The sequence below is a fragment of the Mobula hypostoma genome, unplaced genomic scaffold (assembly GCF_963921235.1).
Source record: "Mobula hypostoma unplaced genomic scaffold, sMobHyp1.1 scaffold_163, whole genome shotgun sequence".
Lineage (NCBI taxonomy): Eukaryota > Metazoa > Chordata > Chondrichthyes > Myliobatiformes > Myliobatidae > Mobula > Mobula hypostoma.
Window position 1 is genome coordinate 93,264 of NW_026948199.1, and position 26,710 is coordinate 119,973.

At 52.9% G+C, this 26,710-nt stretch overlaps 2 protein-coding genes across 4 annotated transcripts in view; one reads left to right on the forward strand and one right to left on the reverse strand.

Annotated features, from left to right (window-relative positions):
- Positions 1-26,212, reverse strand: LOC134341792 (protein BANP-like). Of its 3 annotated transcripts, none has more exons than XM_063039717.1 (5): positions 26,092-26,212; positions 16,208-16,317; positions 12,836-12,948; positions 5,988-6,175; positions 1-3,540 (listed from the first exon to the last, which is right to left on the reverse strand). In XM_063039717.1, exons 2-5 carry the CDS (start codon positions 16,272-16,274, stop codon positions 3,306-3,308), a joined length of 603 nt encoding a protein of 200 aa, XP_062895787.1. In that variant the 5' UTR covers positions 16,275-16,317; positions 26,092-26,212; the 3' UTR covers positions 1-3,305. The 3 variants fall into 3 exon arrangements, with proteins under 3 accessions (XP_062895787.1, XP_062895786.1, XP_062895785.1); XM_063039716.1 differs by lacking the exon at positions 26,092-26,212 and adding an exon at positions 25,323-25,446; XM_063039715.1 differs by lacking the exon at positions 26,092-26,212 and adding an exon at positions 25,084-25,223 and having other exon boundaries at positions 2-3,540.
- The window catches only part of LOC134341790 (large neutral amino acids transporter small subunit 2-like), a 59,461-nt gene continuing 58,231 nt past the window's right edge, over positions 25,481-26,710 (forward strand). The window contains exon 1 of the mRNA XM_063039713.1: positions 25,481-25,619. The gene's annotated coding sequence lies outside the window, so the exon portion shown is untranslated. The remainder of the gene's footprint in view (positions 25,620-26,710) is intronic.

Below are 26,710 nucleotides of genomic sequence, written 5' to 3' on the forward strand. Positions count from 1 at the left end.
AGAGGTTAGCAGATAAGCAGAAACCACAGGAGGCAAATCGAAAGCTTGGAATCCTATATTTTTGCCTTCTTCAGATAGATTGCCTGCAATGTCCCCCACCTTCTGCCAGAAGACACCACCACCCACTTGCACCATTCAGTCTCTCGTGGTGTCCCCCACCTTGTTACGGACCTGTCGTTTACCCTGAATGAATCGTGTGCTTCATTTACTTTCGACATTTTCCTACCTCTGACGGCAGCTCATCAACTCAATCCGCTATCTCCGATTTTCTCTCCACGGGCACTTTTGTCAAGAGTGGATTTTATTTCAGATTTCCAGAATGTGCAGTGTCTGGCTTTACTGGTTGTTTAAATTGTCATTTAGAGATACAGCAGGGTAACAGGCCCTCCCAGCCCAATGAGTCGACAATGCCCAATTACTCCCACTTAACCTAATAACCCATCCAACTTTTGAATGTGGAGCACCCGGGGGAAACCCTCACAGGGAGAATGTTGCCACGGAAACTGAACCAGAGTCACTGGCATTACGCTAACCTCTATGCTAATGGACCAGCTTAGAGACATCGAAAAGTAGAGCTCAGAAACAGGCCCTTCAGCCCATCTAGTCCATACCGAACCATTTAAGCTGCCTACTTCCATTGACCTCCACCGGGACCACAACCCTCCATGTACCTGTCCAAACTTCTCTTAAATGTTGAAATTGAGCTTGCTTGCAGCACTTGCGATAGCAGCTCGTTCCACACTCTGAGTGAAGAAGTTTTCCCTCATATTCCCCTTAAACGTTTCGTCTTTCACCCTAACCCATGACCTCTGGTTGTAGCCCTGTCCAACCTCAATGGAAAAAGCCTGCTTGCAGTTACCCCATCTACACCCCTCATAATTTTGTATACCTTTATCAAACCCCCTCTCAATCTTCTACATTCCAAGGAAGAAAGTCCTAATCTTTCCTGATAAATCCGGCAACATCCTTGTACTTTTTCAACCTTATTTACATCTTTCCTGTAGCTAGGTGACCAAACGTGTCCACAACACTCCAAGTTCAGACTCTCCAATGTATAACAACTTCAGCATAACATCCCATCTCCTGTGCTCGATACTGGAGATTGTATCGCACACTTTCAGCTGTTTCTTCCACTTTCCCAGCATTTCCATCTCCTTCAGAGCAGCTGCAGTGAACAAGCCTCCTCCCCAGGTCATGCCGTCTCCACCACGCCATCAACACCCCTCAGTTCTTTCTGACCCTTCCCCTTCTCTACAACAGGGGACGTGTTCCGTTTCACACTTCCAGAAACATTGGCTCTGTTTCTCTGTCCCACTGCCTGACCAGCTCAGTGTTTTCGCTCAAATTTCCAGCACGAGTAGTTTCCCGCTTCCCTCCTGCTCTGCAATGAGGCAACACTCAGAAGTATTCGGGTGTGTCATAGTCTCTGGAGGGCGGCCGCAGAATGCCTGAACCAAAATCATGGCATTACTTTATTGTGGATCAGTGCAGGCTTGTGTCTCAAACAACTTGGGCCCAGAGATGGTACCAGGTTACACAGAGCAGCACAGAACAGGCCCTTCGGCCCACAATGCTGTGCTGACCTATTCTTTCCCTGCCACACAGCCCACCACTCTCCATCTTCCTTTCACTCTTGAGCCTATCTAAAAGTTTCTTAAATGTCCCCAACGTATGTGCCCAAACCAGCACCCCGACAGTGCACTCCACACAGCCAGCACACTGTGTGTAAAAAGCCTACCTCTGACATCTCCCCTAAAGTTTGCTCCACTCACCCTAACAGCGTTCGCCATTGGCACCAGGGTTAAAAACTACCGGATACCCACCGTGTCTGTGCTTCTCATAATCTTACAAACCTCTCACCCACCTTCATTCCGAAGAGGAAGAGCCCAACCTTTCTGCATATGACATACTCTCTAGTCCCAGTAAATCTCTTCTGCACCTTCTCTACAGCTTCTGCATCCTTCCTATAATGAGGCGACCAGGAGTGAATTCAATATTACCTCACTTGGACAAACCTTGGGCCTGTAAGGAGAGCAAACACGGTGGCAACAGCCTCACCTCCCCAATGCCAGGAGGGTAACGTGCAGGTGCAACAAGCTGTTAAGAAGGTAGGTGCATCAGCTTTATTGAAAGAGATTTAAGAGACGTTTCACTCCACTTGGACAGTGTCCTGGTGAGACCGCACCTGGAATATCACATACCCAGAGAAGCATAGACGTGGCGGAGGGAGTGCAGGAGTTAGGACCTCTTACTCCAAAAATACAGGGCACCAGTGAGACTGTCCGTGGAATATTGTGTACTGGTCTGGTCCTCCGACTCAGCGGGGGGGGCGCTACGGTCCTCCGACTCAACGGGGGAGGGGCGCTACGGTCTTCTGACTCAACGGGGGAGGGGCGCTACGGTCTTCTGACTCAGCGAGGGGGCGCTACGGTCTTCTGACTCAGCGGGGGGGTACTACGGTCCTCCGACTCAGCGGGGGGGCGCTACGGTCTTCCGACTCAGCGGGGGGGGGCGTTACAGTCCTCCGACTTAGCGGGGGGGGGCGTTACAGTCCTCCGACTTAGCGGGGGGGAGGGTGCTACGGTCTTCTGACAGCGGGGGAGGCAGTACGGTCTTCCGACAGCGGGGTGGGGGGGGCACTACGGTCCTCCGACTCGGCGGGGCGTGGACTTGTAAGGAGCGTAGCAAAGGCTCATGAGGAATAATCATTAGACATAACAAAATCTTTGGAGTTTGATAGGAAGGGTGATCTCCTTGGCAGTGCCCAGATCCACAGAATGAAGGGGCTACTCGGGACAGAGGTGGGGGAGAAACTCCTTCCCCCAGAGAGGAGTGAAGGTCAGGAATTCTCTTCCGCCCTCTGGATGTTAGGGGAATGGAGGGAGAGAGGGAAGGTGGCACTGAGGTAGCAAATGGGGTCAAATGGGAAGGCAGGAATGTGGGAGGGTGAATTATCCCCTCGCACAGAAATAGACCCTCAATTTCAGGTCTCGTTCTTGGATTGGGGAGGGGGTACAGCGTAACAGCTCTCTCCAATTTCTCAGGCACTCTGCTTTACCTGGGCCAGCCGCTCAATGTCAGAGGAGGGGGTATCGAAGCAGGAGGGAGAGGAGGGTCCAGCAGTGTGTCGAGGAGAAGAGGGAAGAGGCCCAGAACGCGGTGGTGGTCTCGGGGAGGGTGGAAACACCAGGCCTGGGATCAGAGTGTGCCTACGCTCAGAGACATGCGCCCGGCTGAGTGTGTGGGTGAGGGGGGGTTGTCCTGCGGCCTCACGCCGGGGGTGGAAGAGGAGGGAAGGCGTGCGGTCAGTACATGAGCTGGTACAGCAGGTTGGTGGCGTCCGGCAGCAGGGCCACGGAGCCGTCTGTCTGCTCCTCCCCGCCTTCCCGGCCGTCCGCGCACAGCGCCACGATCCGCACGCCCGGGATCACCCCCTCTGACCTCCCACCCTCCCCCGCCCCTGCCGCCTCTCTGTTGCCCTCAAACTCCTCCTCTGACTGCCGGGCCTTGCCTGGCGCCTCTTGTGGCACGGTGGCTGAGCTGTGGGGGTTGGGGGGGGGAAGAGGTGAGGGATTAGTTTGGGGGGGGTGATGAATGGGTGGGATGGGGGGGAGAAAATTAAACACAGAATTAAATTAGATCCAACACAAGCTCACCTCCCCAGTCCTTTTCCCCTCAAGGACCCTCAACAATGGGGGAAGGACCCACCTCGAACCTCACTTTCACAACATGGGACCAAGTTCGAGTGTGTGGGTAGGGTGGGGGAGGACGAGGAGTGAGTAGGGTTTGCAGTGACTAGTGGGGTACTACAAGGCTCAGTGCTGCCCCAGTTGTTTACAATATATATTAATAACTTAGACGAGGGAATTAAATGCAACATCTCCAAGTTTGCGGATGACACGAAGCAGGGCAGCAGTGTTAGCTGTGAGGAGGATGCTAAGAGGATGCAGGGTGACTTGGATAGGTTAGGCGAGTGGGCAAATTCATGGCAGATGCAATTTAATGTGGATAAATGTGAGGTTATCCACTTTGGTGGCAAGAACAGGAAAACAGATTATTTTCTGAATGGTGGCCGATTAGGAAAAGGGGAGGTGCAACGAGACCTGGGTGTCATTATACACCAGTCATTGAAAGTGGGCATGCAGGTACAGCAGGCAGTGAAAAAGGCGAATGGTATGCTGGCATTCATAGCAAGAGGATTCAAGTACAGGAGTAGGGAGGTACTACTGCAATTGTACAAGGCCTTGGTGAGACCACACCTGGAGTATTGTGTGCAGTTTTGATCCCCTAATCTGAGGAAAGACATTCTTGCCATAGAGGGAGTACAAAGAAGGTTCACCAGATTGATTCCTGGGATGGCAGGACTTTCATATGATGAAAGACTGGATCGACTCGGCTTATACTCTCTGGAATTTAGAAGATTGAGGGGGGATCTGATTGAAACGTATAAGGTTCTAAAGGGATTGGACAGCTTAGATGTAGGAAAATTGTTCCTGATATTGGGGAAGTCCAGAACGAGGGGTCACAGTTTGAGGATAAAGGGGAAGCCTTTAGGACCGAGATTAGGAAAAACTTCTTCACACAGAGAGTGGTGAATCTGTGGAATTCTCTGCCACAGGAAACAGCTGAGGCCAGTTCACTGGCTATATTTAAGAGGGAGTTAGATATGGCCCTGTGGCTAAAGGGATCAGGGGGTATGGAGGGAAGGCTGGTACAGGGTTCTGAGTTGGATGATCAGCCATGATGGTACTGAATGGCGATGCAGGCTCGAAGGGCCGAATGGCCTACTCCTGCACCTATTTTCTATGTTTCTATGTTTGTCAGGTCTGAGGACTGGAGGGTGGGCTTGAGCAAAGAGACGGACAGGATGAGGGCGGACGAGAGATTGGGAGTGAAAGGCAGCAAGGAACAGAAGGGGAGGAGGGACAGGGGTTCAGGGTAGGGAGGTTGGGCTGCTCGAGGAAGATGGGGTGAAGGGATGTGAGATGTTCAGGGAGGAGGGGGGAGAGACTGGAGACTGTGTGTGGGGAAAAGTGGAAATGGAGAGATGGGGGATCAGGGGCTGGGGAAGATGCCCAGGGAGGAGGGTTAGCAGGGAATGGGGAGACAATTCTGATTAGGAATGGGGTAGGGAGGAGAGAACGGGGACAAGGTGTGGGGGGGAAGGGGTGAGATGCTCATCGAGGAGGGGGTAGGATAAATGGCAATGGGAATGTCTGGGGAGGAGAGAGTGCAGGAGGTGCGTGAAGAGCCACAGGGTGGTGAGTCTGTGGAATTCGTTGCCACAGACAGCTGTGGAGGCCAAGTCACTGGGTGTATTTGAAGCAGAGGTTGATGGGTTCTTGATTGGCCAGGGAGTCAAAGGTTATGGGGAGAAGGGAGGAGAATGGGATTGAGAGGGAAAATATATCACCCATGATGGAACATGAAGCAGACTCGATGGGCCGAATGGCCTAATCTGCTCCTGTGTCTTACAGTTGTGTGGTCGTCATTCTCGTGGGTGGGTGGGAGAGATGGCTGGGGAGGAGGAGCGAAGATGCCAGTGTGGGAGGACGGACATACGGCAGGGAGAGGGGGGAACAGGACTGGGGAGGAAGAGAGCAGGTGGCAGAAAGGTCACCACCCCGAGGGGTGTTGTGGACTGAACTGGCCCCCACCCCCACCCTATCTCCTCATCAACATGACTACCCAACCCAGCACCCCTCTCTCTTCCCTCCCCGTCAACCCCACCCAGAACTCTGCCCCTTTCCCTCACCCCCACCCACAGCCCCCAAATCACCACCGAGAAACCCCAGCACCCACACCACCACCCAGCCTCTCTACACTCTCCTAAGCCCCATCGTTCCTCCCAACCAGTCCCCCTGCACTCTTCTGCCCTCAGTCACAGCAACCCCAGCACCCACACCACCACCTAACTCTCCTGCTCCCCCTCAGATTCTGTCACCCCCGCCTCTTCCTCCCTCGACACCCCTCACACCACCACCCACCTGCCGCCAACTGGCTGCTGCCCCTCCGGCCTCTGTGGCTCGGCCAGTGGCGGCCGCAGCACATTCTGATTGGCCAGCAGGTCGACCTTCGCCCTCAGGCACTTGCATTTGTCCTCCATGGAGTTGAGGTCAGCCTCAATGGCATCCAGGCGCAGGCAGAGGGTCTTGCTGGCAGAGTAGAGGAGGGCCTAGGGGATGGAATTGGGGGGGGGGTGGGAGAAGTGAGATGAAGGAAGGAGAGGGAGAGAGATTGGTGCTGAGTTAAGCAAGGAGAGACCAAGTCAGCTGACAGGCGGCTGGCCTCACCATGAACTTTGACCCCAGAGTCCGTGTGTGTCACCTTTCACTGTGAGGCAGAGAGGATCGAAACAGGCCCTTCAGCCCATCATATCTATACCGACCAGCGTGCCCCATCCACACAAACCACACTTGCCTGCATCAATTCGATATCCCTTTGCACCCTGTTCAGTCAAACACCCACCTGACGTCTCAGAAATATTGTTAGTGTTCCTGCCTCCACCACCTCCTCTGGCAGCTCATTCCGGATCCCAACAACTGCATGAGGAATTTATGCATCAAATCTCATTAAAGTTCCCCTCTCTCACATCAAACCTATGCTCCCTTGTTTAGGCACCCTTACTACGGGAAGCAGACACTTTTCTCTTTACACTTCTTGTGATATTATACGTAACCCATAATAAGGTTTTGTCCCTCCTGGAAAAACAGTCCCAGCCCTCCAATCCTGGTAATATCCCTGTTGATCTTTTCTGCACCCTTTCCCAGTTTTTATAAAGCCCTTCGTGAAGCCGGGGGACCAGGACTGCATACAGTACTCCAGGTGGGGCCTGTCGGTGGTGTGGACCTTTCATGCATGTGGGATTGATCGTTGACTGTGAACTTGGCCAATACAAGAGAGCATCCTTGTTAAGGTCAGCGCTGGAAAGTTTCGGAGAGATTCCAGAGAGTGTTAAGAGGTTTTTTTTGACACAGAGCGTTCGCCGCCTACGAGACAGAGTGTGTTCGCCGCCTACGGCAACACAGAGAACGTCCGCCGCCTACGGCGACACAGAGAGCGTCCGCCGCCTACCGCGACACACGTTCGCCACCTGCAGCGACACGGAGAGCATCCGCTGCCTACCGCGACACACGTTCGCCGCCTACAACGACACGGAGAGCGTCCGCCGCCTACCGTGACACACGTTCGCCGCCTACGGCGACACAGAGAGCGTCCGCCGCCTACCGCGACACACGTTCGCCACCTGCAGCGACACGGAGAGCATCCGCTGCCTACCGCGACACACGTTCGCCGCCTGCAGCGACACGGAGAGCATCCGCTGCCTACCGCGACACACGTTCGCTGCCTACAACGACACGGAGAGCGTCCGCCGCCTACCATGACACACGTTCGCCGCCTACAACGACACGGAGAGCATCCGCTGCCTACCGCGACACACGTTCGCCGCCTGCAGCGACACGGAGAGCATCCGCTGCCTACCGCGACACACGTTCGCCGCCTACAACGACACAGAGAGCGTCCGCCGCCTACCACGACACAGATTCGCTGCCTACAACGACACGGAGAGCGTCCGCCGCCTACCACGACACACATTCGCCGCCTACAGCAACACGGAGAGCGTCCGCCGCCTACAGCGACACGGAGAGCGTCCGCCGCCTACAGCGACACACGCTCGCCGCCTACAGCGACACGGAGAGCGTCCGCCGCCTACCGTGACACACGCTCGCCGCCTACAACGACACGGAGAGCGTCCGCCGCCTACCACGACACAGATTCGCTGCCTACAACGACACGGAGAGCGTCCGCTGCCTACCACGACACACATTCGCCGCCTACAGCTACACGGAGAGGGTCAGCCGCCTACAGCGACACGGAGAGCGTCCGCCGCCTACAGCGACACACGCTCGCCGCCTACAGCGACACGGAGAGCGTCCGCCGCCTACCGTGACACACGCTCGCCGCCTACAACGACACGGAGAGCGTCCGCCACCTACCGCGACACACGTTCGCCGCCTACAACGACACGGAGAGCGTCCGCCGCCTACCACGACACACATTCGCCGCCTACAGCGACACGGAGAGCGTCCGCCGCCTACAGCGACACACGCTCGCCGCCTACAGCGACACGGAGAGCGTCCGTCGCCTACCGTGACACACGCTCGCCGCCTACAACGACATGGAGAGCGTCCGCCACCTACCGCGACACACTTTCGCCGCCTACAGCGACACGGAGAGTGTCCGCCGCCTACTGTGACACACGTTCGCCACCTACAGCGACACGGAGAGCGTCCGCCGCCTACCGTGACACACGCTCGCCGCCTACAACGACACGGAGAGCGTCCGCCACCTACCGCGACACACGTTCGCCGCCTACAGCGACACGGAGAGTGTCCGCCGCCTACTGTGACACACGTTCGCCGCCTACAACGACACGGAGAGCGTCCGCCGCCTACCGCGACACACGTTCGCCGCCTACAGCGACACGGAGAGCGTCCGCCACCTACAGCGACACACGTTCGCCGCCTACAGCGACACGGAGAGTGTCCGCCGCCTACCGCGACACACGTTCGCCGCCTACAGCGACACGGAGAGCGTCCGCCACCTACAGCGACACACGTTCGCCGCCTACAGTGACACGGAGAGCGTCCGCCGCCTACCACGACACAGATTCGCCGCCTACAATGACACGGAGAGCGTCCGCCGCCTACCACGACACACATTCGCCGCCTACAGCAACACGGAGAGCGTCCGCCGCCTACAGCGACACGGAGAGCGTCCGCCGCCTACAGCGACACGGAGAGCGTCCGCCGCCTACAGCGACACACGCTCGCCGCCTACAGCGACACGGAGAGCGTCCGCCGCCTACCGTGACACACGCTCGCCGCCTACAACGACACGGAGAGCGTCCGCCGCCTACCACGACACAGATTCGCTGCCTACAACGACACGGAGAGCGTCCGCCGCCTACCACGACACACATTCGCCGCCTACAGCTACACGGAGAGCGTCCGCCGCCTACAGCGACACGGAGAGCGTCCGCCGCCTACAGCGACACACGCTCGCCGCCTACAGCGACACGGAGAGCGTCCGCCGCCTACCGTGACACACGCTCGCCGCCTACAACGACACGGAGAGCGTCCGCCACCTACCGCGACACACGTTCGCCGCCTACAGCGACACGGAGAGTGTCCGCCACCTACCGCGACACACGTTCGCCGCCTACAGCGACACGGAGAGTGTCCGCCACCTACCGCGACACACGTTCGCCGCCTACAACGACACGGAGAGCGTCCGCCGCCTACCACGACACAGATTCGCCGCCTACAACGACACGGAGAGCGTCCGCCGCCTACCACGACACACATTCGCCGCCTACAGCGACACGGAGAGCGTCCGCCGCCTACAGCGACACACGCTCGCCGCCTACAGCGACACGGAGAGCGTCCGCCGCCTACCGTGACACACGCTCGCCACCTACAACGACATGGAGAGCGTCCGCCACCTACCGCGACACACTTTCGCCGCCTACAGCGACACGGAGAGTGTCCGCCGCCTACTGTGACACACGTTCGCCACCTACAGCGACACGGAGAGCGTCCGCCGCCTACCGTGACACACGCTCGCCGCCTACAACGACACGGAGAGCGTCCGCCACCTACCACGACACACGTTCGCCGCCTACAGCGACACGGAGAGTGTCCGCCGCCTACCGTGACACACGTTCGCCGCCTACAACGACACGGAGAGCGTCCGCCGCCTACCGCGACACACGTTCGCCGCCTACAGCGACACGGAGAGCGTCCGCCACCTACAGCGACACACGTTCGCCGCCTACAGCGACACGGAGAGTGTCCGCCGCCTACCGCGACACACGTTCGCCGCCTACAGCGACACGGAGAGCGTCCGCCACCTACAGCGACACACGTTCGCCGCCTACAGTGACACGGAGAGCGTCCGCCGCCTACCACGACACACATTCGCCGCCTACCGCGACACGGAGAGCGTCCGCCACCTACCGCGACACACATTCGCCGCCTACAGCGACACGGAGAGTGTCCGCCGCCTACCGCGACACACGTTCGCCGCCTACAACGACACGGAGAGCGTCCGCCGCCTACCACGACACAGATTCGCCGCCTACAACGACACGGAGAGCGTCCGCCGCCTACCACGACACACATTCGCCGCCTACAGCAACACGGAGAGCGTCCGCCGCCTACAGCGACACGGAGAGCGTCCGCCGCCTACAGCGACACACGCTCGCCGCCTACAGCGACACGGAGAGCGTCCGCCGCCTACCGTGACACACGCTCGCCGCCTACAACGACACGGAGAGCGTCCACCACCTACCGCGACACACGTTCGCCGCCTACAGCGACACGGAGAGTGTCCGCCGCCTACTGTGACACACGTTCGCCGCCTACAGCGACACGGAGAGCGTCCGCCGCCTACCGTGACACACGCTCGCCGCCTACAACGACACGGAGAGCGTCCGCCACCTACCGCGACACACGTTCGCCGCCTACAGCGACACGGAGAGTGTCCGCCGCCTACTGTGACACACGTTCGCCGCCTACAACGACACGGAGAGCGTCCGCCGCCTACCGCGACACACGTTCGCCGCCTACAGTGACACGGAGAGCGTCCGCCGCCTACCACGACACACATTCGCCGCCTACCGCGACACACATTCGCCGCCTACAGCGACACGGAGAGCGTCCGCCGCCTACAGCGACACACGTTCGCCGCCTACAGCGACACACGTCCGCCGCCTACAACGACACACGTTCGCCGCCTACAGCGACACACGTCCGCCGCCTACAGCGGCACGAAGAGCACTCGCCGCCTACAGCGAGACAGAGAGCGTTTGCTGCACTGCGGGGGTGGAGGTGAAGGTTGATAAGCAAGCGCCGTTACAAAGACCCGACAGTGCCTCCACATTCTTTGAAGTTTGCTCAGAATCGACATCCCACCAAAGCCCTTGCCAACCTTCTACAGATGTACAATGAAGAGTATCCTAAGTGGTTGCATCAGAACCTACAGAAACACTGGTGCTCAGAAATGGAGAGTGGTGGACACAGCCCAGTCCATTACAAGCCATTGAGTCCACTTACAAGGAATGATGCCAGAAGAAAGCAGCATCCATCACCAAGACCCCCACCAACATCGGGCAGGAGCTACAGGAGCCTTGGGTCCCACACCACCAGGTTCAAGGACAGTTGTTACCCTACAACCATCAGGCTCCTGAACCAGCGTGGGTAACTTCACTCACAACCGCCCCGAACTGATTCTACCATCTGCAGACTCACTTTCAGTCACTTCTTTACAACTGATATTCTCAGTACTTTTGTCTTTGCACAGTTTTGCACATCGATTTGTCCGCCTTTGATTACGTATAGTTCCTTCTAAATTCTATGCTATTTCTTTCCTTCCCTGTAAATGCATCTGAAAGCAGTAGACGGTAACGTATGCATACTTTGATAATAAGCTTACTTTGAGCAATAGGGACTCAGGTGGATGTAAGTAAAATGGAGGGTTTGGACTGTCAGATTGATCATGGAGGAGGTTTGTATTGGTCCACACAACATCATGGGCTGAAGGGACCCTCCTGTTCTGTGTAAACTTCATCGGGGGGGGGGGTCAGTGACATTGAACCTTGACCCCAGGGGTACACAGCTCAGTGTAAACTTTGACCCTAAGGCAGGAAGGAACACCTCTCGCCCTAGGCTTTGATCCTGACGGTGTGAACTGAAATGTGCTGGAGGCCGAAGGAGACAATCTGCCCTGGGGTTAGAGGGCTGCTTATGTGCGTGGGTCGGTGGGGAGGGGAAGGCCTTGCTGTCGCTGCTCGGTACGTTCAGTTTTGTTGTGTTCAGCGTCATTCTGGACGTGCTACGCCAGCAGCGAAACGCATGGCGATGTTTGTGGGCTGCCCCCAACGTACAGTATTTCACTCTATGTTCCGAAGTACACGTGATAAATAGATCTGAATCCGAACTCCCGCGTTTAACCAGAACGTTTCGGTCTACTTGAGGAACTGTGACCTGCCCGGGAAGCAACCTGGAGTGCTTCCATCTCTGCCACTGAAGAGGCAGAGAGGGTTCGGGGAGGGAATTCGGCACCAACGAGCCTTGGCCCAGCGGATGAAGGGAAAGGCCTCCTACTGAGTTCAAGGAGCAGAGAGATCGGGGGTGACGAGAGTTCCTCAGAGGGCGAGGCAGCTATCAGTGAAACAATTGCAATGGACACAATCATTTGTCCCCAGTTAGGCTGGCAGGGTTTGCTCTCCCAGACTACAGAGAGTACCAGGGCAGATCTCATTGAAAATCCTCCCGGGTGGTCATATTGAGGAATATCTGATCGGCGGGGGAGGTTTGGACGGTTTCCCCTGACCGGGGTCACCATCCCAGAATAAGGGGTCATGCAGGGGGCGGGGAGGGGATGTGATTAAGGTGAACCTCTGGAATTCGCCCCAGCCCCAGAGGGAGGTCAGCCGCTGAGTTTTGGGCCTGAAGGGAAGATTGGGAGTCGGGGTTAGTGCAGGGAAGAGGTGGCGAGGTTTCCTCAGAGCCAGGGGTGCTGGTTGGGTGGTCACAAGGAAGACAGTGATGGTGATGGGATTCAGAGAGCCCACGCAGTTTAGGATGAAGCCCATAGAAGTTGACGAGTAGAAATCACACCAGGAGTCTTATTCCCCCAAGATTCTCATGAAGAGTCAGAAAATCCAGTGCTTGACACCCCTCCACTGGTGTCCTGAGTAACCCGGGTACAACAGCTGCTTTTAAGGGGAACGTACGCCAGCCGCACACTTGGGACTGGCTCTTCCCCATACCTGAATGCTATCCTCTCCTTCCTCGGTCTCTACTTGTGACACCTCCACTCTGCGGCGTTTCCCACTGGGACTGGAACCGTCCCGATCATCTGTGTGGGAGCTTTGCTGGCTACCTGTGGGGGTGAGAGGAGATGGTGACTGTCGAGGCAGGATCTGAGGGAAATCAGAACACAGTCCTGGTGAAGTCAGCAGCGATTTACAATGTACAGGCAAATACATACTGGTATTTATAGATCTCTGCAGATTCTATTCAATATCCAGACTTTAACCTCTAACTTCATTTTTATATAATTATTTATCCTTCATAAGGAATTATATAAAAGATGAAGATAGGCATTAAATTACAGACATACTCGAACATTGTTTTTCATTGTATTCCACACCCTGACAAACACACCACAGTAAATTCCTAATCCTTCACCCCGGGTGGACATTACCATCCATATGGGAAAAGGCTAGCGAAGTGGACTGACAGAAAATGGTCTGGAACTAGCGTCATGTTCAATGGGAAGAGAAGGGATCAAACGGCGATGTGCACAGCAGGAGGGAATAGGAAAGGGTGGGGTCCCTTTGGGATTGTGTTCGTTGGGAGTGAATGGAAAGGGGTGGCGTCCATTGGGATTGTGGACGGTGGGAGTGAATGGAAAGGGATGGGGTCCTTTGGGATTGTGTACGGTGGGAGTGAATGGGAAGGAGTGGGGTCCATTGGGATTGTGTATAGTGGGAGTGAATGGGAAGGGATGATCCATTGGGATTGTGTATAGTGGGAGTGAATGGGAAGGGATGGGGTCCATTGGGATTGTGTATGGTGGGAGTGAATGGGAAGGGATGGAGTCCATTGGGATTGTGTATGGTGGCAGTGAATGGGAAGGGGTGGGGTCCATTGGGATTGTGTACAGTGGGAGTGAAGGGGAAGGAATGATCCATTGGGATTGTGTACAGTGGGAGTGAATGGGAAGGAGTGATCCATTGGGATTGTGTACGGTGGGAGTGAATGGGAAGGGGTGGGGTCCATTGGGATTGTGTATAGTGGGAGTGAATGGGAAGGAGTGGCGTCCATTGGGATTGTGGACGGTGGGAGTGAATGGGAAGGAGTGGGGTCCATTGGGATTGTGTATGGTGGGAGTGAATGGGAAGGGATGGGGTCCATTGGGATTGTGTACGGTGGGAGTGAATGGGAAGGGATGGGGTCCATTGGGATTGTGTATAGTGGGAGTGAATGGGAAGGGATGGGGTCCATTGGGATTGTGTATAGTGGGAGTGAATGGGAAGGGATGGGTCCCATTGGGATTGTGTATAGTGGGAGTGAATGGGAAGGGATGGGTCCCATTGGGATTGTGTATAGTGGGAGTGAACGGGAAGGGGTGATCCATTGGGATTGTGTATGGTGGGAGTGAATGGGAAGGAGTGGCGTCCATTGGGATTGTGGACGGTGGGAGTGAATGGGAAGGAGTGGGGTCCATTGGGATTGTGTATGGTGGGAGTGAATGGGAAGGGATGGGGTCCATTGGGATTGTGTACGGTGGGAGTGAATGGGAAGGGATGGGGTCCATTGGGATTGTGTATAGTGGGAGTGAATGGGAAGGGATGGGGTCCATTGGGATTGTGTATGGTGGGAGTGAATGGGAAGGGATGGGGTCCATTGGGATTGTGTACGGTGGGAGTGAATGGGAAGGGATGGGTCCCATTGGAGTTGTATAAGGTGAGAGTGAATGGGAAGGGATGGGGTTCATTGGGATTCTGTACGGTGGGGAAAGATCGGGAAGGTGGGGGTCTGTTAGGACAGTGAATGGCCTGTGTGTACGTGAGCACAGCCAGGTCTCTTTGACAGAGTAAATCTGGGCCCCTGTGCCAAATGCCCAGTCAGCACTGTCTAATCTCCTTTCTGCATGCTTATGGCCCTTCCCTCTGCCGCAAGATAAAATGGGTCGCTTGTCCTTTCTCAGCAAAAGCAGAAAAACGAAGTGTCAGCTGATATAGTCCTCCCGGGCTATCCAAGGTGCGAAGGGCAAATACAGATAAGATGTTTCTACACCAGCTGAAGGGCGTCATAAACAGCAGATAATCATTTAATAAAGGGTGTCTGGGAGCTCAGAAACCGCTGTGTTGCCCAGAGAGCAGCAAGAATGTGAAACCTGGCTCACAAAGTTTGCATTGACGGTTTTAAGCAAGGGTGGGGTGGGGGGAGGCTGACTCCACTCTCCATAAACACAAAATCAAAAACTGCATATGCTGCAAACCAACTCATCAATGAGGGAGGGGGTGCACCCTAAACTCTGAGGGGAGGGCAAAGGTTAGAGTTGCAGCCAACAACCTTTTGCACCGTTTCTCGACGGCTGCTTTATGAAACAGTGCTGTTCCTACACCAGGGAGCAGCCACCATCTCCTTCCCCACCTATCTCCGGAATCCCCTCCCTCCCCACCAGCTCTGGTGACCTGGACTCGATCCCCAACCTCAGGCGGGATTGGGTGGAGTCTGCACGTTCTCCCCGTGGCCCCAGAGGCTCCACCTCACTCCCACGACCCAGGGAAGCACCGGTCAGTGGGTCAGCAGCTCAGTGTGTGGGTGGGAGGCGGAATCTGGGGCAGGGGGTAATGCAATGAGGTCAGCATTGGATTAGTGTAACTGTGTGGTTGATAGCACAGACTCAATGGGTTGAAGGGTCTCGGCCTGTGCTGGTCGGGTTTGTGACTCCCTTCTGAAAGTTACAGTTTAATCCAGATTCACTCCTCCTCTCGCTGCCGTGCACCCAGACCGCAACCAGTGTTTGAATGGGGTCTGCTTGAATGTCACCACTGGGACTTCACCCCCCTGAAGTAACGGACAGGAGATGAACAAAACCGGGAGGGGTGTCGATAAGGTGGGTGGTCTCGGTATTCCCCCCCCCCCAGGGTAGGGGAGTCTAAAGCTAGAGTCCGGGGGAGAGATTTCCACACAGGGTGGAGGGAGCTGCTGGGAGATGTGGTGCAGGAGGATACAATGACTACATGTACAAGGCATTTGGACAGGTTCATGGATAGAGGGTTACAGGGAGAAATACAGGCAGACGGGATGAGTGCGGGGGTGGGGGCGGTTACTTGGTCAGTATGGACCAGTTGGGCTGAAGGGCCCGTTTGTACATTGCACAACTCTGCAGCTCCATCTCTCTGCGTTCTTAAGTCGTACCACAACGATTGCAGCCTCCACCCCCACTAGTCCCCCCTCCGACATACCACCCCCCTCTCGCCACTCAGGACCCTCCCGCACTCCGAAAGCATCAGCCCCTCTCTGCATCTGTGTCGTCGGCTGGGCCACTAGGCCAAGGGGAGGGGAGCCCCGTCAGACTGGCCGGGGTGTGGTGGGGGGAGAGAGGGAGACCGTACAGCACGTACCGTCGGGGTCTGATGCAAATTGCCGCACTGCGATCTCCACCATCTCTGCGAGCGGTTGCTCTGCCATGTCGGGGCTGGGGGTTCGGACTCGCTGCACAGGAGGATCCAGGCTGCGGCAGACAGAACGAGGATAAGCCGGGAAACCAGTTCCTCCAGACTTCCTTCCCTCACCCACCCCACAGAACCACACCGGGTTCATCTTCCCTTCTCCCGCTCCCATCCCCATCCCTCTCCAATATATCCAGTGACCTGCCATCCCACAGAGAAAATCATTTCTCTGCCCCCATCTTGAAAACAGCGTCTCCCCGCCCCCCCCGGATCTAAATTCCATCTCCCCCAGCAGGGGAAAACACCATCTCAGCTCTCCCCCATTAAGCCTGGCCACAGAATCAATAAGATCTCTCTCATTCCCCAGTGAGAGCCTGCCCAACCTTTCCCAGTAAGGGAGGCCCTCTCCCCCGAGCTACAGACCCAGTGAACCCTCCCTGCATCAGCCCCAGTGCTTGAGACTCCCTTCAGAAATGTACAACGCAGCACCGTGCACAAGTCCCCAGTGCGACCGCACTGACAGCCCGTAAGTGAGGGAACAGGATTGCCCGGAGAGTCAGCGGGAACTCAGTGGGCCGAATAGCCTCCTATGCTGGCAGAAATTATGAAAAATGCACGAGCAGGAACAATGTGGGGGTCACACTCAGGACGAGGAATGGGGAAAAATTCCTCCTGCCGTAACCCCCCCTTACACAGGGAGGTAAAACCCCACCTGGGAGAATTGAGTGCTGTGCTGGTCACCACACTATAGACAAGGAGGGATTGCAAAGGAGATTCCCCAAAGGGTTGCCTGAATTGGCAGCCTTTGATTATGGGGAAAGATTGGATGGGCTGGGACCGGTCCCTGGAGTGAAGAAGGCCTTAGCGTAGAAGAACACTTTAACAGGTTGCATCACTGTCTGGTACGGAGGGGCCAATACACAGGATCGGGGGAAAAAAAGCTGCAGAGGAATGCAAACTCAGACAGCTCCGTCACGGGCACTAGCCTCCCGAGCTCCGCGGACACCTTCAAAAGTGGTGAAAAAGGCACAACAGCACCTCTTTCACCTCAAGCTGTTGAAGAAGTTTGGTGTGGGCCTCCAAATCCTAAGAACTTTCTACAGGGGCACAACTGAGAGCATCCTGACTGGCTGCATCAGTGCCTGGTATGGGAACTGTACTTCCCTCAATCGCAGGACTCTGCAGAGAGTGGTGTGGACAGCCCAGCGCATCTGTAGTTGTGAACTTCCCATGATTCAGGACATTTTCAAGGACAGGTGTGTACAAAGGGGCTGCAGGACCATTGGGGACCCAAGTCACCCCAACCACAAACTGTTCCAGTTGCTACCATCCGGGAAATGGTACCGCAGCATTAAAGCCAGGACCAACAGGCTCCAGGACAACTTCTTCCACCAGGCCATCAGACTGATTAATTCACGCTGACACAACTGTATTTCTGAGCTATATTGACTGTACTGTTGTACATAATATTTATTTTAAATTTCTATAAATTGCACATTGCACATTTAAACGGAGACGTAACATAACGATTTTTACTCCTTATGTATACGAAGGATCTAATTAATAAAATAAATTCAATTCAATAGGTGATGCCTCAGAAAGCCAGCATGCATCATCATGGACCCCACCACCCAGGCCATGCCCTCTTCTCAGTCCTACCATCCAGGAGGAGGTACAGGAGCCTGAAGACTTTAGGAACAGCTTCTTCCCCATTGCCATCAGACTATGGACTCTACCTCACCACTTCCTTTACACATTTACTGATTTTGCTCTGTACTGCTGGTGCTAAACAACAAATAGTCAGTGATAATAAACCTGATCGAGTAAATAAGATTATGAGAGGCAGACAGGGTAGACAAAAAGAACTTTTTACCCAGGGTTCAGATATCAAGGACAAGAGGTGTAGGTTCGAGGTGGAGGAATGGGCTTCAGAGGTAACTTTCTTTGTTACACTTTCAGCGGTTCACATAAAATCTGCCGCCAAAGAAGGAGGTGGTGGAATCAGAACTTATCCCTACGTTTAAGAGGCAACTTAGACCGGGCACTTAAATGGACAAGGTGTAGAAGGACATGGAGGCAAATAGGATCAATGCAGATGGGCCTTTGCACCGCCCTCTGCAACTGGATCGTCAACTCCCTCATTAGGAGACAGTGCAGGTCAGTATTGATATTCAATACAGGTACAGCTTAAGGATCTGTGGTTTTCTCTGCTCCCTCTACACTCCTGACTGTGTGGCTACACGCAGCTCAAACTTGTAGACTTGCCCATGACCCAACTATTGTCGGCAGAGTTAGATGGCCATGAGGAGGTGTACGGGAGTGAGATAGATCAGCTGGTTGAGTGGTGCTGCAACAGAAACCTTGCACCCAGCGTCAGCGAGAGTGAGGGATTGATCATGGACTTGAGGGGAGGTTGAGGGAACGCACTCCAGTCCTCATCGGCGGGGGGGGTCAGCAGCGGAAAGGGGGTGAGCATCTTCAAGTTCCTGGGTATCAGCTTCTCAGAGGATCTATCCTGGGCCCAACACATTGATCCAATGCGTGCACCGTCTGTCTGCCTATGCACCTTGGTGCTGGGCTGTGCGCGCCTGTATATATCATCACGGGTGTGTCCATGTTGGTTTCTTCTGATGTCCCAGTTCCCTCCCATGTCCTAAGGGCATGTGGGTCAGTGTGGTAAATCACCTTTCCCCAGTGTGCAGGTGTAGGGGTAGAACTGGGGGTGAGGACAGTAGGGAGTTGATTGGAATCTGGGGAGAATGAGAAAGGATTGGTGTGAACGGGTGGTTAAGGGTCGGCATGAATTAGATGGGCTGAAGGACCTGCCTCCATGCTGGATGACTCTTCAACTGTGGTCATACCGTTCGCCATTGTTGGCTGTGGTCCATTTATAGGCATCCGTTAGTCTCATGAGACCATGGATTTGCGCCTTGCAAGGTTTCCAGGGCGCAGGCACACCGATGTTGTCCAAGGGAAGGGCACTAGGACCCATACAGCTTGGCACCGGTGTCATCGCAGAGCAATGTGTGGTTAAGTACCTTGCTCGAGGACACACACGCTGCCTCAGCCAAGGCTCGAACTAGCGACCTTCAGATCACTAGACCAACACCTTAACCACTTGGCCACACGTTCATTTAACCAGTGTGATAAATGATCCAGGGTTTATCTTCAATGATTAGAGTACAACAGGCCACTCGGTCCATAAGCCTGCCCTATCCCTCGACCGAGGATGCATCTCCCGGATAGGTTCCCCACCAACTCTCACCCTCAGTCCTTCACGAACATACAATATTGTTCAAAAGTCTCAGGCACACATATACAGAATAGCCAGGGTGCCTAAGACTTTTTCACAGTACAGTAGCAATTTTATGTATTGCACTGTACTGCTTCTGCAAAAAAAAAAAAATTAATTACATAAACCTGATTCTATTGCGGACTGGGAGTGGGAAGGGGTCAGGGTCAGGGAAATCATGGTTGGGAAAGGGGGAAGGTTGGTTTTTGAGCGAGGGAGGGACAGGATTTGGGATCTGATGTTCTTATTGGTTTTTGTGTGCGAGGGAGGGGGTGGTGGGGGTTCGGGATTTGCGAGTTTGCTTTCTTTTTCCTTTTCGTGCTGGGAGGGGGGTTGATGTCTTCTCCCATGGCTTTTTCTGTATTTCATGGCTATCTGGAGAAGATGAATATCAGAGTTGAACTGTACATGCAGACTTTGACAATAAAATGAACCTTTAAACGGGTGACCACCTTATTTTTATATTCAAACGGATTCTAGATTTACTCTCAAGAAGAAACAGCCTACTTGTCATAAGACTATGAAATGGTTCCCTGGTACAATAAAATGGACTCTTGACCTCACAATCTACTGTTATGACCTTGCACTACACTTTCTCTATAGCTGCTACACTTTATTCTGCATTCAGATTACTTTTTACTTTGTTTTTCTGCACTGTGTAATCGTCTGAATGTTATACAAGACACTGTATCATGGTACATGTGACAATAATAAACCAATTCCATCTGTACATTCTCCCCGTGACCCCATGGGTTTCCGTCCATATTCCAAAGATGTATGGGTTAGGGTTAGCGGGCGAACATGTGAGTGGGCATCTGGCTGGGCCACATCCTCAAACTGTATTGGTCTGAACAAGCCATTTCACTCATGTGACAAATAAAGCTAATCTTTAAAATTCAGTCAGGTTATAAAAGCCCAGTCAGTCTGATGCTTTTTCAGGAGGCTACCCACCCATACCATTTATTGGTCCACCAAACTTTCTCTGATCTGCTCCCAGAAGGTTAGCACCCTTCCCTATCAGCCCACAGTGCTCCGGTAATGGTCTCATCCGTGGCCTGTACGCCAACAATGGATTACAGTGTTACAATGGGCCTACAGTGGATCCACAGACAGGGAACGTGGCTTTTGTGGGGCAATTGATTAAAGTTTGGGAGGGCGTCAGGAGAAGGAATTCACCAGGAGCGGTGGGGGATGTGGAACTCAAGGCCCAGGACACAGAAGCCAAATGTACTTGGCAAGTTGCTGGATCAGCAGATGCTCTGCTGTTACTGTACGTGGAATGCAGGAGGATGAGGTGGAATGTGTCTGCAATAGAATACTACGAGTTCAGGCTCCCTCACTGCGTCTTTCCACAACACCATTGTCTTACTGGCCTGATTCCAAACCCGAATGATGGAACTGTTGTGATTTATCCTCATAAGCCCAGGGATACAGACATCCACAATCCCTCACAGAAGGGGGATTGGACATTCAAAGAGGCAGCATCCCTCCCTTGACTCCCTGCGATTCCGGTGGGGGGGCACACATTCCTCCTCCATATCGAGGAGTGCAGCCCTCTTCCCATTCCATCCACCCATCAAAGACAGCTCATGCCCTTCCCACCCCATTCAAGCCCCTTTCTCCACAAGCCCCATTAAAAGAATAACACCTCCTCCATACCCTCATTAAAGGGAAAACACCCCCTCCACATCATTTAAAGGCACAACACCCCATAGAACCATAGAAACTACAGCACAGAAACAGGCCCTTTGGCCCTTCTTGGCTGTGCCAAACCATTTTCTGCCTAGTCCCACTGACCTGCACACGGACCATATCCCTCCATACACCTCCCATCCATGTATCTGTCCAATTTATTCTTAAATGTTAAAAAAGAACCCGCATTTACCACCTCGTCTGGCAGCTCATTCCATACTCCCACCACTCTCTGTGTGAAGAAGCCCCCCACAATGTTCCCTTTAAACTTTTCCCCCCTCACCCTTAACCCATGTCCTCTGGTTTTTTTCTCCCCTTGCCTCAGTGGAAAAAGCCTGCTTGCATTCACTCTATCTATACCCATCATAATTTTATATACCTCTATCAAATCTCCCCTCATTCTTCTACGCTCCAGGGAATAAAGTCCTAACCTATTCAACCTTTCTCTGTAACTGAGTTTCTCAAGTCCCGGCAACATCCTTGTAAACCTTCTCTGCACTCTTTCAACCTTATTTATATCCTTCCTGTAATTTGGTGATCAAAACTGAACACAATACTCCAGATTCGGCCTCACCAATGCCTTACACAACCTCATCATAACACTCCAGCTCTTATACTCAATACCTCGATTAATAAAGGCCAATGTTAAAAGCTCTCTTTACGACTCTATCTACCTGTGACGACACTTTTAGGGAATTTTGTATCTGTATTCCCAGATCCCTCTGTTCCACTGCACTCCTCAGTGCCTTACCATTAACCCTGTATGTTCTACCTTGGTTTGTCCTTCCAACGTGCAATACCTCACACTTATCAGTATTAAACTCCATCTGCCATTTTTCAGCCCATTTTTCCAGCTGGTCCAAGTCCCTCTGCAGGCTCTGAAAACCTTCCTCACTGTCCACTACACCTCCAATCTTTGTATCATCAGCAAACTTGCTGATCCAATTTACCACATTATCATCCAGATCATTGATATAGATGACAAATAACAATGGACCCAGCACTGATCCCTGTGGCACACCACTAGTCACAGGCCTCCACTCAGAGAAGCAATTCTCTACCACCACTCTCTGGCTTCTTCCATCGAGCCAATGTCTAATCCAATTTACCACCTCTCCATGTATACCTAGCGACTGAATTTTCCTAGCTAACCTCCCATGCGGGACCTTGTCAAAGGCCTTACTGAAGTCCATGTAGACAATATCCACTGCCTTCCCTTCATCCATTTTCCTGGTAACCTCCCCGAAAAACTCCAACAGATTGGTCAAACATGACCTACCATGCACAAAGCCATGTTGACTCTCCCTAATAAGCCCCTATCTATCCAAATGCTTGTAGATTCTGCCTGTTAGTACTCCCTCCAATAACTTACCTACTACTGACGTTAAACTCACCGGCCTACAATTTCCCGGATTACTTTTCGATCCTTTTTTAAACAATGGAACAACATGAGCCACTCTCCAATCCTCCGGCACTTCACCCGTAGACAGCAACATTTTAAATATTTCTGCCAGGGCCCCCGCAATTTCAACACTAGTCTCCTTCAAGGTCCAAGGGAACACTCTGTCAGGTCCCAGGGATTTATCCACTTTAATTTTCCTCAAGACAGCAAGCACCTCCTCTTTTCAATCTGTACAGTTTCCATGGTCTCACTACTTGATTCCCTCAATTCCATAGATTTCATGCCAGCTTCCTTAGTAAATACAGACGCAAAAAACCTATTTAAGATCTCCCCCATTTCTTTTGGTTCCGCACAAAGCCAACCACTCTGATCTTCAAGAGGGCCAATTTTATCCCTTACAATCCTTTTCCTCTTAATATACTTGTAAAAGCTCTTTGGATTATCCTTCACTTTGACTGCCAAGGCAACCTCATGTCTTCTTTTAGTCCTCCTGATTTCTTTCTTAAGTATTTTCTTGCACTTCTTATACTCCTCAAGCACCTGATTTACCCCCTGTTTCCTATACATTTCATACAACTCCCTCTTCTTCTTTATCAGAGTTGCAATATCCCTTGATAACCAAGGTTCTTTATTCCTATTTAATTTGCCTTTAATCCTGACAGGAGCATACAAACTCTGCACCCTCAAAATTTACCCTTTGAAGGCTTCCCACCTACCAATCACATCTTTGCCAGAGAACAACCTGTCCCAATCCACGCTTTTTAGATCCTTTCTCATTTCTTCAAATTTGGCCTTCTTCCAGTTCAGAACCTCAACCCTAGGACCAGATCTATCCTTGTCCATGATCAAATTGAAACTAATGGTGTTATGATCACTGGAACTAAAGTGCTCCCCTACACAGACTTCTGTCACTTGCCCTAATTCGTTTCCTAACTGGAGATCCAATATTGCATCCCCTCTAGTTGATCCCTCTATATATTGATTTAGAAAACTTTCCTGAACACATTTTACAAACTCTAAACCATCTAGACCCCTAACAGTATGGGAGTCCCAATCAACGTATGGAAAATTAAAATCCCCTACCACCACAACTTTATGTTATCTCTGCTATCTCTCTGCAGATTTGCTCTTCCAAGTCTCGTTGACTATTGGGTGGTCTGTAATACAATCCCACTAATGTGGCCATACCTTTCCTGTTTCTCAGCTCCACCCATAAGGACTCAGTAGACAAGCCCTCTAATCTGTCCTGCCTGAGCACTGCTGTAATATTTTCCCTAACAAGCAATGCTACTCCCCCACCTTTCATTCCTCTGCCTCGATCACATCTGAAACATTGGAACCCTGGAATATTAAGCTGCCAGTCCTGCCCCTCCTGTAGCCAAGTTTCACTAATTGCTACAACATCATAATTCCACATGTCAATCCACGCTCTCAACTCATCCGCCTTCCCCGCAATACTCCTAGCATTGAAATATATACACCTCAGAAGATTTTTACCACCACTCACAACCTTTCTATCAGCGGATTTGCTTGAACTTTCAACATCATTTATTTTCACCCCAGCCACACTGTCAGCTCTGGCACTCTGGTTCCCATCCCCCTGCCAATCTAGTTTAAAGCCTCCCCAATAGCACTAACAAACCTCCCTGAAAGGATATTGGTCCCCCTGTGGTTCAAGTGTAACCCGTCTCTCTTGTACAGGTCCCACCTGCCCCAGAAGAGGTCCCAATGATCCTGAAATCTGAAACCCTGCCCCCTAAACCAGTTCCTCAGCCATTTGTTCCTCCTCCAGAGCATCCTATTCCTACCCTCACTGGCACGTGGCACAGGTAGCAATCCTGAGATTACCACCCTTGAGTCCTGCTTTTCAACTTCCTACCAAGCTCTCTATACTCACTGTCCAGGACCTCTCCATACTTTCATTAAAGGGACAACACCCCCTCCACATCATTTAAAGGCACAGCATCCCCTCCATACCCTCATTAAAGGAAAAACACCCCCTCCATACCCTCATTGAAGGGAAAACACCCCCTCCACATCATTTAAAGGCACAACACCCCCTCCATACCCTCATTAAAGGGAAAACACCCCCTCCATACCCTCATTAAAGGGAAAACACCCCCTCCACATCATTTAAAGGCACAACACCCCCTCCATACTCTCATTAAAGGGAAAACACCCCCCCCGCACATCATTTAAAGGCACAATATCCCCTCCATACCCTCATTAAAGGGAAAACACCTCCTCCACATCATTTAAAGGGAAAACATCCTCTCCACATTATTTAAAGGCACAACACCCCCTCCACCCCACTCCTCTAATAAAGTGAGGGCACCCCTTCCTCCCACGTGACCCCTCACTTTCTCTCCCCCCCCACCCCGCACGGGAGCTGAAATGGCAAGTCTCGCGAGCTCTCGTCTCTCGCGGGAGCCACCCACCGACCTGTCAGTCAGTCGCAGGTGAGCAGCTCAGACGGCAGGGGGCGAGACCCGAACCCGCTCTCCGCGCCGGCGTCCAATCAGGGTGGCCTACTCGCGCCCTTCCATTGGTCGACGTCTATGACTGACAAGATGCGGCTGTAACCGTTAGAGAGACGGGAGGTTGCGAGGCCGCCCGGCGAATGAAGAAGCAAAAACCCTCCCTCGGAAGTAATCCTGCTGCTCAGTCTACCGGCGGAATACCTTCTCAGTGTTTTCTTTGAGTTTCTGTGTTCGGTGGAGAACTCTAGAGATAAAGTGCTGGCAGAAAATCGGCCATTACCATCAGCGGCTTCGCTCCACCTTTGTTGTACACTGAACACCCCTGACTGCCCCCAACAAAGATGGCGTCGAGAGTCTTACTTCTAATTGGTTGGCGGAATGCCCCGTTATCTGGACTGAACCAATGGCTGCAGCCTCGCTTATCTGCCTGACCAATCAATTGATGCCGGTGGGCTTTTTCTCTCTGGCGGAGCCACGCAGTCGCCAATCAGATAACCGGTTAGTTTATCTCTCGCTTCACCGCTGTGTTCTGCCCTGTGAGTGATGAGGATGCTTTCTGTTGACAGTAGGCAATGGCCAATCGGAGATAAGATTTAGGGCCGCCGTTTGTGTAGACTCTAATCTCTGATTGGTTGGAAAGTCACAGCAAACTGTCACGGTGTCCAATCAAAGGAACCATATGCTTTTTCTCCATAACTATCAGCCAATCAAGTTTGAAGTGCGATGCATTGCATTATCTGATGGTTCTCTCAGCAACCTCAAATCGCGCATTAATTTCCCCTGCAACGCACCTTCCCACCCCCCAACAATTAGTGCGTGCGACAATAATATTTAAGTTTGCACCCCTCTGAGGTGGACAATTCAGAGGCACGGTCCCAGGGATCACCTGTGTTACGGTTAGACCCCTCTCCTCTGGCAATTGTGACCAAAGTGCAAGTTCACGGCCAATACACTCTGTGGCTTCACTTACCAAGGCCCAGTTTCTCAATGCTTATTTTTAGCCACCTCCGCAACTCGCCCCCAATCACATTTGACAAATTACTTATTTAACCTCTTCCCCCATCTTTAGCAGCTTCGTCAGTGGCGTGAAGGTCAGAACTGGTGACCTTCAGTGATGATTACACTATATCAGATTCAGATTTATTTATTGCATGTGTAAAGTTCAAAGTAAGTTTATTATTCCGAGATTACATTTCTAACATGTGCATCAAAACCTGCAGTGGAATGTGACAGCCAACTTGTCTAAGGGTGTGCTGAGGGCGGCCTACAAGCGTTGCCGTGCTTTGGTTTGTGAAAACACGTGCTGTGCTGGCCGCAGTTCTCTGTGGAACAACACGAAACCCAACAAGGCAATAACAGTTCCTCCCTCAACCTCACCCATGCACATACACCAGGACAGACATCTTTGGCGTCTAACCTGTTATGGACTTGGACTCACAGACGTTCCTCCACTTCCTGAGGAGATTGAGACAAGCAAGTCCCCCCCCACAATCTTAACTGAATTTTACAGGAGCACCATCAAGTTTGTCCTGACAAGCTGCATCTCCACCTGCTATGGGAGCAGTTGAGCATTGGCCCTGAAGTGCCTA

What these genes read in the sequence shown, in the direction of transcription:
- LOC134341792 (XM_063039717.1), bottom strand. Translation starts at nt 16,274, where the DNA reads ATGGCAGAGCAACCGCTCGCAGAGATGGTGGAGATCGCAGTGCGGCAA. An exon ending in ATTTGCATCAGACCCCGACG is followed by an intron (nt 12,949 to 16,207) that starts GTACGTGCTGTA and finishes TCACCCCCACAG; the next exon opens with GTAGCCAGCAAAGCTCCCAC. An exon ending in AAGGAGAGGATAGCATTCAG is followed by an intron (nt 6,176 to 12,835) that starts GTATGGGGAAGA and finishes TCCATCCCCTAG; the next exon opens with GCCCTCCTCTACTCTGCCAG.